This window comes from Pteropus alecto, unplaced genomic scaffold, assembly GCF_000325575.1.
Source record: "Pteropus alecto unplaced genomic scaffold, ASM32557v1 scaffold21, whole genome shotgun sequence".
NCBI classification, from domain to species: domain Eukaryota; kingdom Metazoa; phylum Chordata; class Mammalia; order Chiroptera; family Pteropodidae; genus Pteropus; species Pteropus alecto.
The window spans coordinates 10,095,706-10,110,685 of NW_006436282.1; the positions used below are offsets into that span (position 1 = coordinate 10,095,706).

At 30.2% G+C, this 14,980-nt stretch overlaps 1 protein-coding gene across 7 annotated transcripts in view; it reads right to left on the minus strand.

The window, feature by feature from the left end:
- The window catches only part of DGKB (diacylglycerol kinase beta), a 586,550-nt gene that overhangs the window by 328,050 nt on the left and 243,520 nt on the right, over nucleotides 1-14,980 (minus strand). For all 7 annotated transcript variants that reach the window (XM_006911958.1, XM_006911956.1, XM_025046894.1 and 4 more), the window contains 3 exons: nucleotides 8,468-8,553; nucleotides 6,297-6,386; nucleotides 406-566 (listed from right to left, as the gene is read on the minus strand). In XM_006911958.1, coding sequence (XP_006912020.1) covers nucleotides 406-566; nucleotides 6,297-6,386; nucleotides 8,468-8,553 — 337 coding nt within the window. The remainder of the gene's footprint in view (nucleotides 1-405; nucleotides 567-6,296; nucleotides 6,387-8,467; nucleotides 8,554-14,980) is intronic.

Sequence of the window (14,980 nt, forward strand, 5' to 3'; positions counted from 1 at the left end):
ATGTAAAAACCTAGTAGAATATAATGATATTATAATAAAGATCTCAAAATAAGGTCAATTTGATGCACTGTTTTCACATTTTCACTAATGTGGAACTTTAGCTTATACTCTAATACTTGTAACTAATCCATTATCATAAACCATTCTAACATTCGCTTTGTAACACAAATAGTCAAACCAATTACATAAAAACATTGTTTCTTCCTTTGTTTAACACATGAAACATTTATTTATTGCTGGTACTCTAACTTTACATAAATTCATAAGCTTTATTAAGCCCATTAGAAGAAGTGTTTTGCTGACACAAAGATAAATTATTTATAATCAGTTAATCTTCATAGTGTAAGAGTTAACAGAGTGATTATCCAGGATTGGTTAAAAAAAAAAAAAAGTTGAAAATCTTACCACGCCAATGGAAAAGTAATTATTGATGATACTGTAAGGCACTGGGTCTCCTTTCTCATCTTTGTCATTAGGTATGACTTCAAACTTCCACCTGTCCAACATGATTTCTGTGCTGTTTTCAATGTCTTTTAGGATTTTCATCAAATTCTCACCTTCATAACCTAATGAAAAAAAAAAAAACTATCTTGAGAAAAAATATGACCAAATATAAAAGCTGTATTTACATGAGTTTGAGTTTGTGTATGACTGTGTATCATTCTATAGCTAAATAATGCATTTTAAAGCAAATTCTAAATAAGAATCAACTATAATCTTATTTTATTCATACTAATATTTTTAGCTTTAATTTGCAAATCATATTTCTCTTCTGTGGTTTAAATTTTCAGAGTAGTCAATTGCCAAATGAACATCTCCACTGCAAATTCCCACAAAACTTCATATCAACATATTCAAAACGAAATTAATTATCTGCTTTCATATCTTTCTCCTGTGAACTCTCTCTCGTAAAAGAAACAACCTCTACCCAGTTGCTGAGGTAAAAATCCTGGATGCTATTTTAGACTCGTCTCTTTCCATCACCCCCTTATCCTCGCATTTTCCCTTCTAGTTATACAGAACTTTTAAATTAAGCAGAAGTTCCTTCACTGTTTAACTTTTTTCCCTATCATGTCTTATTCTGTCTATACAGAGCATCCCCTTTCTTTTGGCTGGCTTGTTTCTACTCCCTCTTCGGGTTTTATGTTTGATAGCACTTATTTCTGGAAGCCACCCTTTCAAATTAGTTGATTTTATGCAGTTTCACAGAACATAGCTCTCAAAACTAGCCCTATCATAAAACTACCACACTGCATACAGTTATTTGCATCATTCTCACTACAAGTTCTTTTCACCAGGTCTGCCCTAGAGTAAATGCTCAGCAAGTCCACTTTTTAATGAATCTATTACAGATAGTCAACATGGCCCCAAAAGACATTATTTTTTATTATTATATTTTCTCTTAAAAGTATCTATAGGTATACAACATTATAGTTAAGACTGTAGCCTAATCATGGCTATGTTACTTTCTTAAGCATTCACTTTTAACCTCCCTCAACAGTTTTCTCCTCTTCAACAATATAATGATACTGATGATAACATCAGAATTTGTAATATTATACTAAGTTAAATAGTATTTCTCTGACTCTACACACACACACACACACACACACACACACACACACACACACACTTGAAGTGATATCTTGAGCTGGAACTATATTTTCATAGATTTTGCTCTGCGTCCAACTTTGGTCTACATTTTGGTCTACATTTTAATAATCTGTTTGTTGAACAAGTAACCAGAGGCTATGAGTTCTCATTAGATATTAGCATACATAACATTGGGGAAACTAGTTGGATTAAAAGAATAGGCACTATATAACATTTCAAAATTCTCCAAAGATGAATAAATCACATTTATGGTGTATTCGTTCAATTATTTATTAGAGCGTCTAGGCAGCCTGAAACTAAAGATACCTATTTTGGAGTCCACCTCATTTCTCATCATATACAGGTTTAAAAAATAATTATGCACTATTTGCCACATACAACAAAGTATACAACAATGATTACACAGGTATAAATATTAAAGGTATCACATATTATTTAAATAGACATCATATTTTATAGCACAATTCAAAAACTATGAATATACATAATAATATGTATATAATTGTATTCAGTGATAAAACATTAAATTGTTAAACTACTAGATTATGATAACTAAACATCATAAACTTATGTGTCCTAATAGTTCAATCTTTATTTTAAATGTTTAATTTTTCTTAATATTTTTATTTCTTTTAAACAGAATAAATAGTAGCCCTCCAAATAAATTTTATACATATATTCCCTAGTGAATTGAATAACAAAAAGTGAAACAAATATATTTGCCTAATTTCTAAATTTTACTCTTGTTTGAAAATAAATGTTTTCAGAACTCATATTTTTGCACATATATTAATATAATATAGTAATAATGTAGTATGAAAGCATAGTACAATATACATATAAATATATATACATACATATCCAGCAGAAATATGAGTAAATAATAATGCTTTAAATCAAATATTGAGTTTGTCCTCAGCTACATCTCAGGTTGATTACAGCAAGGTTCAAAAAAACACTAGGAAAATGTGGAAACAACAGTTGACCAGGAGAGAACAAAGTAGATATTAATTTAGTGAATATTAATTACCACAGCTATATTCTAGTAGGGTCACTCAATTGAAAATCTTTACTGCTAGATATGTTCTCAAGAGTTCATGGCTAAACATAAAAAAGGCTGGCATCAATCAGCCTTCTAGGCAAGTAAAAAGATAAAGAGATAAGCAATAAATAGACCTATTTTGGGAATCACAACATTTATATTTCATAACTAATTCAACAAAGGAGAATTCCAAACTGTAGTCCCCTACTTTACAAATATCCATACCCTGTTTTATATTTATGTATGCCCGAGAACTTGTTAAATAATAATCTATAACTATAAATAAGATTCCTGAACTCAAGTTCATATAAAAAAGACAAATTAAACTCACTAGATATGAAAGTAAAAGCTTACCTCCAGAAAAAATGATGCTATTTTGCTTCCATTATTTTTATTTAAAGCCTATAATCACTCTAGGCTAAGAGAAAAAATTAAAACATAAATATTTATTTTTTATTTAATGATTGATGTTATCATAATGCCTGAATCTATCTAAAAAGTCATAAATTTTTACAAATGAAAATTACATGAAAAAGCAAAAAACAAGTATTTCTGAGTGTGCTCCATTTAAAACTGTCTCTTCTCCCTACACTTTATCATTCAATGTATTTTTTTGCAATAATTTCAAACTTTTGTTAGAGGAACAAATGCTAGAAAAATTGCAAAGAGACTATAAATTACATATTTTTCAAATGCCCAAGGACATCCTATGGTCTTCCAGTGTTATATTTTCTAAAATATAAAATATATATTCTTGTAAAAAAAAGAAAACTTCAAGTCAATATAGTTCAGTGACCTTAAGTGAATCAAATGATTATTAGTTAAATAAAGTATTTTCCTTTCTAAATGTTAAGCATAATGATAATTACTACGACTACATAAGGTACTCAGCACACACTGGGAAAATAATTTAATAGTTCGGCATAAGAACCTGTGAGTCAGACGCTCTTATTTTCTTCAAATTCTGATTAGAAATCTGAAGCACAACATCTGTTAAGCAACTTGCTCAGTTTCACCCCTGGCAAGAAATAATCTCACTCCAGTGCACTTTTTTTATTAGTAAACTCTAGTGCTGGCGTTTCTATTTTCCTCATTGCTCAACTCTGGAATCTTTCCGTCCCCCTTGCTACCTTGCTTTCCCTAAAGCTCTATCCAATCCATTGGCTAATTCTATGTCCATCTCCAAAAATGGAACTCCACTTGGTCTACTTGCCTCATTCACATTACCACCACCCTAGCCCAATCCTTCTATTCTTTAATTACAACAACTATAAAGTTCTCATTTGAAAAAACTGTAATTTCTTCACATTTCCACATTTTCTTAACAGTTTATTTTACATCCCCCAATTAACCTAATAACATAACATAAATGTCATTGTGTCGTGCTGCTTTTGCAACTCTTTCAGTTTTACTTTGTGCTTTAGGGTCAATCAAATAAAATTCTTGCCATGACCACTAAGCCCCTGCATTACCTGACTCGTGATCACTTCTTCAATCTCATACTGTTCACTCTTCTTCATCCATACCCATCCACCACCCCATGATAGCTTCAAGAGTCACATCAGCCTTTATTCATTTCTTTTGATACAGGAGTTATTTCTCCCTCCTCGTATTTTAAATCTAGCTTAAATGTTAGTTCCTCAGAGAATTTCATGACCATCTAGCCTAGTTTCTCTTCTGTTTTTCTCTAAAATACCATCTTTTTTGTCCTTTCATAGCCTCGATATTTCATTGTTCATTGATTCATTGACTGTGCACTCAATGGAAATGTAATCTCCAAAAGGGTAGGGGTCATTTATTTATTTTTTCATTCTATATCTAGTACTTACAACAGTGCCAACACGTGCTCAGCACCTATAGATGGTTTATCATTAATATATACCTTGACATACACTATAGTTCCTATGTCTTTGACCACTTATGATATCTTTAAAACAGTTTTTAAAGAAAATCATTGAATTATGCTCAAAATGGAACTCATAAACCAATTGTTAGATTTAAGCCATTTGTTTGGAAACAAAAATAAAAGTCTTAATTTTCAAATATAAAACATATTTGCCAGAGGAATCCAACTAGAAGCTACATTCATGATTTTCTTCCTTTTAATCAATACACATTTATAACCACTGGAAAATAAAAGAATCTCATAAGCAATGGTTCTATCTATTTATCTATCTATCATCTATCTGCCATCTATCTATCTATCTATCTATCTATCTATCTATCTATCTATCTATCTATCTATCATCTACCTATCATCATCATCTACGTATTTACCTTTCTTTAGACTCTAAGATTTAACTTATATTTTACAATGTTATTTAACTAAATTATATTCTTAATAGAAATCACAAATAGATCATATGCCATGTTTTTAACTAAGTCTCCACTTCTGTCTGTCGTATATACACATACATATAACAGATTAGATTTCATCAGTTGGCCAGATACTCATGGAACAATTTTCCTTAAATTTTATTATAAATCAGAGTTACTTAGGGAGTTTGTTTAAAAAGAAAATCATCTGCCCAGGTCTCAGCCCCAGAGATTTCCTTGCAGCATATTTGGAGTGAGGACAGGCCACTATATTTTTAACAAGCTCCCCAAGGGCTTCTGATTCACACTCTTAGTAGACACTTTCCAAACATCTCTGAGTTTAGATGCTAAAAATATTTAAGATTCAATTCTTGCTGCTTTAGCAAAATCTGGTTTTCTTTCCCTTGGTATCTTCAATTAAATACAGCCTATTAATAATATTTCAAAATATTTAAGACCTCTTCTTGAAATATTATCCTCTTATTCACACTGTTCCATTCACACAATTTTATTTTGAGTCTCTTGAGTGTGTCAAGTGATTTCCTACCTCTGAGCCTTTGAACTTGACATCCTCTCTACAAGTAAAGGCTACTCCCAGTTCTATAAGGCCCTGTCATTATTCCAATAAGATTCTCCCTATGTCATCTTATAATTTCCTTGGTGAGGAATATAATCTTATATAATATATCTTATATTCCTTGGTGAGGAATATAATCTTATAATTTCCTTTCATTACATTAGTTATCTGTTTATCTGTTTACTTGTTAGTAGGAAGTCTCACAATTTAGATTTGACGTTTGTGCCACTAAAATTTAAGACTCTTTTGAATACAGCCTTTATTTTCTATTCTTAACCCTGTACTCCAAGTGTAGAAAACACTGTCTGATGTAAAATGGGTCTCAAAATATGTGTTCATTTCTGGAGAAGTCATTCAATAGCATTTGCATTTTTTCTTTGCTTGTGATTCTACTACACAACTCAGAGATTAAAAGACTGAATATTAGACTTAATCTAATGCTTATCTCGTTTCTTATATTAGAAACCCTGAAACCAGAGACAGTCTGGACTCTTGCCTGCCCAATCAAGTCTATAATTTGTAACAGATTAAAGCCCAAAACTGACAGTCTAACTCTTGGTCCACTCTTTGTTTCTCCACCCCAGATTATTGTTCAAAATCATATACTATATGTCTCACAGCAATTATATTTGCTAAAAGAACATGGCAGTCGTCATGCAGTAAGGAAATACAGTGTTTATGGTGTGTGGTGGGTTCTGCACTGAATTTTTTTTTTTAAGATTTTCATTATTGCTGGAGCTGCTTTACCTCCTCCCCATCGCAGGCATCTTGCTAGATCGTTACCAGTCCCAAGAGGCAGAATGGCAACTGGAGGATGCTTGACTACGTTAGCCTTTTCTGTGGAATTGAAAAAGTAAAAAAACAGTAAAATTTTGATCACAGAAAGAACAACAGTAAAAAAGATAGCTTGGCGTGAAATGAAGGCATTCCTCTAGGTACTTATAAACAGAAAGTTATATTTTATAGATATATATATAATTATAAATTAATCTATATGCATTTGTAGTAAATTATAACACATAAACAAAAACCATTACTCACAAAGTGACAAGAATTTTTAAGACTCATACATGAGGAAAGTCTTGTAAATATATTAACCCAGTTAAAAATTGTGGTGAGTTTAACTCTATTAAAATTCACAAGGATACAGGTATACCTAGTGTAGGAATATACACATATGGGTGTCACCAGAGTGGAAGGGTAGGTTTTTATATAAAGTCCTTTTGTAACATCAACTCTTGGTACATTTTCCTTTTAGAAATAAAATATTTTAAAAACACTCAATTCTAAAAGTGAAGTGCTCACAATATTTTTGTGTTGTTCCCACCCACGGTGCTGCTCTGTATCAAAGTATACAACATGAGAGCTGGATAACCATAATATCAGAAGGTTTTCTTTGAGATTGAACTTTACATGATATAGTGCTTTGAATTCGGGCAGTAAAGATCTCTGCCACTGAACTTCCATATACTTTTGTCTAAATAATTATATGACTTGAATGAATCTCACAAACATATTACTTTATTTTTCTCTCTTCTCAGCTGCCCAAAGGCAGTATGTGTCTGTGGGTAAGAATAGGGAGGAAATACATTATTTAAGGTTGTATCACACAGTTTAATAGCCGAAGCTTAGATTTGGAGAGGAGGATTAAAACAAACAAATAATATCTTACTATTTCCACTTTAAAATTCTCACAAGTCCTCAGACACTGTACAAGCAATGTTCTAATTATTGCAATTATTGAATTCTGGTATTTTCATAAATATAACATATTAATAATATTTACATTTTTTTTATTGGAAGGCCAAGGAATACAATTTTCAGGGGTTTCTTTTTTAACAAAAATGTTAGTAGATAAACATTGTAAGATGCTTACCAAAAATGTGCTGACAACTTGTATTCATTTTTAATTTGAATATTTTCATATTTATGAAAAGAGAATATTCTTACCTGCATTGACTAAATAAAAGTTTGCTTCAATTTCTATACATAGTAAAATATCTTTTGAGTAAATTATTTCCTTTTTGTGAAAAGGCCTATATTTAGCAAAGAACTGGTCATGAAGTAACTAAAACGAGAACTAAAGAAGTGAACATTTGTTTTAGATTTATCTCCTCATAAAGGCCAATACATAATCTATTTTACTGACCAGTAATCAGTTCTGGCAGCTGACTGTCTCTGAAAACCCGGTAATTTTTCTGACTATCTGAAGCTTTGCTTGTGATACGTGTCTATCTTTTATCTGTTTTGTTAGCTTATAAAAATGAAGCTTTTAAAATTTTAATACAGAGGCAATATAGAATAAGGTTAAAGCGTAGGTTCTAATCCTAGCTCTGTCAGTTCCACAGCTACAAGACTTTGTTAATTATTTAAACTAGTCAAGCCTTAGATTCCCTATCTCTATTGTTAAAGATTGGCGAGAATTAAGATGATTGGGGTTAAAATCTTATCACAAGGCTATTAGACATGATAAATAAAAATTAGCTATCATGATGATAAAAGTAATTGGTGATTATGATATCAATATCCACATACGGTAAGGTTTTGAGGTCGCATACTTAAAATAAGTAGTTTGACAGACTTTACTGCAAATACTAACATCCTCTTTGGCTCCCTCTCTTGGGCAAAGAAACAAATGGATTTTTTAGAGCCTGATTTAAAAATAACTGCGGGTTTAGAAAATGCTATAAGAGATTGATTAGAAAAGAAGGATTTCTAGATACTTGTAAATTATTTTGTTAATTAAAATGTGAAAATACAGAATAAATTAAACCAGTAAATTATGTGCAACATGCCGGATTTCCAATTATATCACTGTAGCATCCAATGATATCAATGCATTAATAAAATAAAGAAAATATACAGATTTTAAAGTTATCACTCTCACCACAGCCATGTTAAATATGTGTCTTCATTACCTATGCAATCCAAAATCCACCCCACGGTTCCATCTCCACCGCAGGCTAACACTCTGAAGTCAGAAACATCACGGAAAAAGTTTAACCTGAAAAATAAGAATGTGATGGTACATGATTGATATTTTAAAATTAGAACTTTTTTAGTTTCGTACTCATAGAATTTCACCTAATGAAAAATATTTTTATTTTATGGAAACTGTAAAATCTCAATGATTTTATTAAAAAATATTAAGTTCTTATCTAGAACAAAATTCTAAAAGTATTGACATCTTAATTTAAACATTTTAATTATATAGTCTAGTTTCTATAATACATATGTATTTTTTATTTTATCAACTCTAAAGTTAGAAAAAACAAAATTTATAAGTTGTAATTTTTATTGATATTCTCCCAGATGTTATCTGCAGTTAACATAATCCAGAGTGACATATACTACATTATTTCATTTAATAATTTTTATTAATCAAAAATTCTTTTTTGAATAGATAAATGTGACTATTTTGTCAGTAAATATGTCTTTGAGGGTTTTCTGCTTTCTTCATTACTGGGAGAAACTGATCAGGCTGCTTTTGAGGTTCTAGGCAACCGTTTCAGTGTTTCCCTCAGACTTATGATCTGCAAATAGGAGTCGGCTTCCCAGTGTTTCCACCTGGCCCACAATGTTTGAAAAGCAGGAACACTCAAACCTAATTGCTGGGTCAGTTGAAATAAATGCCCACTGCTTCTGAAGCTACTGTGTGTAGTGTGCATATTAATTCAATCTACCAAGGAAAAAGTTACAAAGGCAAGTATTGCAGCCAGTTAAATAATCATACATGCCTATTTTCTTGCAATGAAAGAACTGGAGCAAGACATAAATATTTGAAATGTGTCTCTTTACCTCCATTGCACTAGAAAAAAATCACTGGTAATAATATAATATGTAATCATCCAAGATTTTTTCCTGTATATTTACATATATGAATGTACACATATGAATTTTATTACTTACATATTTTTAACATGAATGACATTATGCTATACATCCTATCAATTCATGTGTGTCTTTTTATTTAAAAATATCTGAGACATCTTCCTATGTCAGCACATATAGTATGTCATGATTTATAAGTAAATGCATTATGTAGGGTGTACATTTTATGATTTAATAAACCATTTATCTTCATATACTTTTAAACTATTTCTAATGTTTCACTATAACAAAAAAATAAGTATTGTATTTAACATAATTTCAAGTACATTTATGTGAACATGTGCATGTTTTAAAGGCTAATCTTCTAGAAGGAAAAAAATCCACTATATCATCAAATTACACTGAATGACTCGTACTGTAGAAGATATGTGTCCATTTCCTTGTGACTCCAAAACAATACATATAAATAACTTTATTATATTTCTTCAATAACTATGAACAACAGCATCATGCTATTATTGTGAAATCATGCATCTCTGTTTACAACTGGGTTGAGTGTATTTTTGCAGAATTATAGAAGATGTGTGACCTCTTCTGTGAACTGCATCTTAAAGCCGTGCCCTTCTTTTTCACTGAGTCATTTTTAAAAATCATCTTATAAACTCTTTACGCATTATGAGTGATATTTTTTACTTAAATTAGCATCATTAGAAAAAACTGTCAAAGTAATACAATGCATAAGTATAATATAAATAAAGTTAACTAAAACCCCACCATCTTATGAGCACCATGCATACTTAGAATATGAAATTTTCATGTATTTTCTTATGTATAACACTGTGAATATTTACCTTGTTAGACATGATGCAATATTTTCTTCCAGTCTATTATCAGTTTGTTTGCTTATATTTTGTATAACACAATCACAATGTACCAATTACCCATGCCCAGGGTAGAACATTTGCAGTAACTTACTTATACTTTGGTGCTCTTTTCCTAGAGCATCCCACCTTCACATTCACCATTGTGAGCACTATTTGGGTTATCATGTGCATGCCATAAACAGCATTTTGATTTCTTTTGCCTTTTTTCCACTTAGCATTGTTACTAATATATATTCATGTGGTAGCTAAAGTTCTCTTCAAGTGTTGTTGAAGTTATTTAATTTCTACTGCTAAATACCATTTATGTGAAGATGCTTTTTAAAATCAATGTCAATGGACATTTGGATGGTTAGTTATTTTATGTTCTTATACAAATTGCATCACCGGACATGCGTCCTAGTGTTCATGGCAGTACTACTTTTGGAATAAGGTTTACCTATACACTTTTGTTTCCCAAAGAAGTTTTACTTCAGTTTTACTTTATCAAGAAATTTTATGTGATGGTGTTTATGAGATAGGTATTATGGTCTATTATACATTCGTTATGATCTACTGTCATATATTTGTTATGGCCTAGGATCATATATTGATATATCCTAGACCATAACACCACCAGATAGAAATATATATAATATGCATGATATTGCATATATTATATAAATGATATATTAATATAATATAATATAATATAATATTTACAATATTCTATTGGGGTAGTGTGAGATAGGGATCCTTTAACTCTTCTCTCTCTTTTTCTTTCTACCTTCCTTTCTTTCTCCCTTCTTTCATCTGTTGTGCACAAATTTTTCTCCATGTTTTTTTAATCCATCTTTTCATTAATGAATAATTCAACTTTCTACCATGCAAGCCCTATAATGTGTTAAATTTCCATATATGAGCACATTTCTTTTTGGACTGTCTATTCTGTTTTATTTATGAATTGGTCCATTTCTGTACTAGTATCACTCTCTTATAATTACTATAGCTTTATAGTAAGCTATAAAGCTTATAATTACTATAGCTCTATATCTCATAGAGCATGAAGAATCTAGGATATTATTCCTTCTTTTCTTTCCTATATTCATTTTAAAGTTAACTTATATTCTGCAAAAATAAAAAATAAAAACAAAGAAAAACCAATCATAATTTTGATTATAGTTACATTAAGACTATAGATCAATTTTGAGAGAAATAACATCCGTATAATGTTGTTTACTCATCCATGAATATAGGATTGTCCAATTTATTTAGATATTCTTTAACAAAGTTTAAATTTTCTGTTTACAGATCTTGCATATATTTTATTAGATTTATTCTTAGTCGTTTTATAGTTTGTGTTATTTTTAATGTTTTAAAAATTATTTACTAGTTTTAATGTTTTTGTTGCCGGTGTATATATATTTGACTTTTATATAGATAGCTTAAAGATAGACACATTACTCCTATTTTTTCTATTGCCTATATCTTCTTTATAGATCCATTGGAATTTCCATGTAAACAATTGTCTCATATACTAATAACAATGGTAATATTAGTGGTCTTCAATTTTTATAATAATTGTTATTTCTTTCCCTTATTTTGCTGGCTGGAGTACCAATACATTATTGAATTGGAGTATTCATAGAGAACCTCCATATTTTGTTCCTAAATTTAAATGATGTGGTTCCAGAATCTCCCTATTTAGAGTGATGTTTGTTATAGGGATTTTCTTTTTTGTTTCTTTTTTTGAGTGATATAACTTTTATAAGGTTAATAAAATTTCCTTTTACTTCCGTTATAGTAATCATTTTTATTATAAATCAATGTTAATTTTTACTGCATCTTTTAAGATGTTGATATGGTTAATCCCATTTAATCAGTAATATAGGAATGTATATTTATATATTTTTGCATTTTTAAACCATCCTCACGGTCCTTTCATTTACCTAAATTAGACATTGTTCATTAATATTTTAATAGAGAATTGGATTTGGTTTGATAATTTGTTTAGAAGTTTTGCAGCTAATTTCATGAACACAATAGACTATTTTCCTTCCTGATATCATCTCTAATTTTTTATCAAAATTATTCTCATAAGAATCAATTGCAGAGTATGCCTTCAATTTTTATATTTTGGAAGCATTTGTATAATTTTAGAAGTTCATTAAACTTGGTAGAACTTGCATATAAACTGAACATTTTCTAGTGTACCTTTGATTTCCTTTTTTTAAAATAGTAAGATCTTAAATAATTGCTTTAATTCCTTTAATAATTATTGAAAAAAATTCTTATTTTCTAATTCTTTCTAAATCAGTTTTTGTTAGCTATATTTCTGTATCAACTTGTATATCTCCTCAGTTTTCAAACTTTTTGTTTTTGAAGCCTACAAAAATTTTTCAAAATATGCCAGTGGCTAAAAATTTTACCATAGAGCTAATTGTTTCTGGTGAAAACCTAACCATCCATTTGACTCACCATTGTTCTTCTACTCCATGATGATGTTTCATCTGTTATTCATTCTTGTTTTCTTTAAAATTTGTCATCATTGGTTCTTCAGCAGCATCCTACCCCCAAACATAAACCCCATGTGACTGTCAGACCAGCTTACTCTCTATAAATTGATTGCTAAATGGATTGAAAAATTGACCTCTCTATCTAAACTTCTTTTTCCACTCAATCCATGCTGTTTTTCCTAGAAATTCATTCATTCCTTATTTCATTCATTCATTGAATAGTAGCCATGGAAAACTATTTAATCATTCTGAGCATTTGTTTACTTATCTTTAAAATGGAATTAACACCATCTGTTTTAAGATATAAACAATATGTGTATGTAAAAAAATTACATTATACTATCCATAGGTTATTATTGATTTAATTATTTTTCCTTTCACTAAAAGTTATATATACTTTTTATAGATCAGAGTGACATTCTTCTCTTTCTCCACCTCTCCTACTCCCAGTATTCTGGCAAAATCGTCACCAAGAGACAAGGAAAGCTGGAAGAACAGCAAGCAGAATTCTCCTACTTCCAATCTGGAATGTAGCCATTAATGAAAGACCTGCTTATGTGACTGGGGACAGAAACTGCAGAGGAACACAGCTCTGATTAAGAATGAGCAAATCTGTGAGACTTGGCCAAAGTCAAAAGGCAAGACTCTGAGTGGGCATTCACTTTTCACCCATTAAGCTGTAAAGTCCAGTAGATGTGACGCTTCGACTTTATAACATCAGTGTTCCTAACAGAGAGGATGAGGGAATGAAGTGTCTGGAAAGATGCTCATTTGTGGAAACTTTAGTAATGTATACTATACTTTTCATCTATCAATTTTAGAGGTTCACTTGCAGAATTAGTAAGTATAAACATTTTGCAATGAAGTAATTATGCATGGTTCCAGAAATTATTTGTGTTGTTTTTATGGAAATTCATTGAAATTAAAACTTACAATAATTTAATGAAGTGAATTAATTATTTTTGAGGCTTCAATGTTGGTCATGAATGCTCTCCCAGAGCATTTAATTTTTATTCACAGTAGCTAAATTTGAAAGAGGCCCTGTGTTAATGAGTGGGTTTAGTAGCTCTGTGTCAAATGCTTTTTTATCACATTTGTTCAATCAGTACAGTCATCACTATATTACACCCTAAAAGAATGCGGGTGGTGATATTATGATGCTTAATACAACAAAGCAAATTAAAACATTTCATCTAAGATTCAGAAGTCTACTTTCCAATTTTAATAAGTATTAAGATACAACATATTAAAATTTTAGGAAGTTTTCATTTGTGCCTGACAGCAGTATTTTAAAAGCACACCAAGAAAACTTAAGAAAGGAGAGAAACTGCAGTACTGATTCCATAACCGTGGAAAGTGTCTTATAATCAAATTTCTTAAATGACAATATGTAGGAATTTCTTTATGTTCTAATCTCATATTTTGTTATTCCAAGAAAGTAATAATACTGCCATTCAAATATAATTTGGATATATCAGTTAGAAATGAGATTAAACACATGAAAATAAATAAATGCATGGGTACTATACAGTATACATACTATACATTATATATTATAAAATTATACTATCTGATACTTAGAAGAAAGCAGTGTGAGATTCATAAATATTATTAGTTTAATAATGCTGAATGAATGGTCACAATTGTACATATTTGTATTATTTTTATTGAAATACTATTTGAAAGATCAAAAATGATTTTATCATATGTCATCAACTCTCTTCTTCCTTTTCCTTCCAATTTGTTTAGAAAAAAATAGTTTACTTTGAGAGCTTGCCTTAAGAAAAGGCTGCATTCTGATTTAAGTGTTCTGAGCCAGATAAAAAGCATGCTTATATCTTATAATTCAGCTCAATTCATATTCATACTTGCATGTACACAGATGCATATTATCCTTACAGTTACAAGATAAGATGTCTTCACAACTGTCTCACTAAAATCAGGTGATTTTTCTGGTTGGCAATGTTACTATTGTTTTAGAAACTATATAGTATAGAAAACAAATTCTTAATACCATCCACCTTATTTTCAAGTACCCAGGCTGCATCTATATATACCTTGGTATCATTGACAGCATTATTGTTGCTGCAGCCACTTTGTAAAAACAATGCATGAAGCAATTATGAAAAAAGTTTTTTCTATAGTCTATAATACAAAACTGGTGGGGGTTGGATTTAATCTTTTTCTCTGAATATGGATAATGTCAGTTTCAAAGTGATGACTT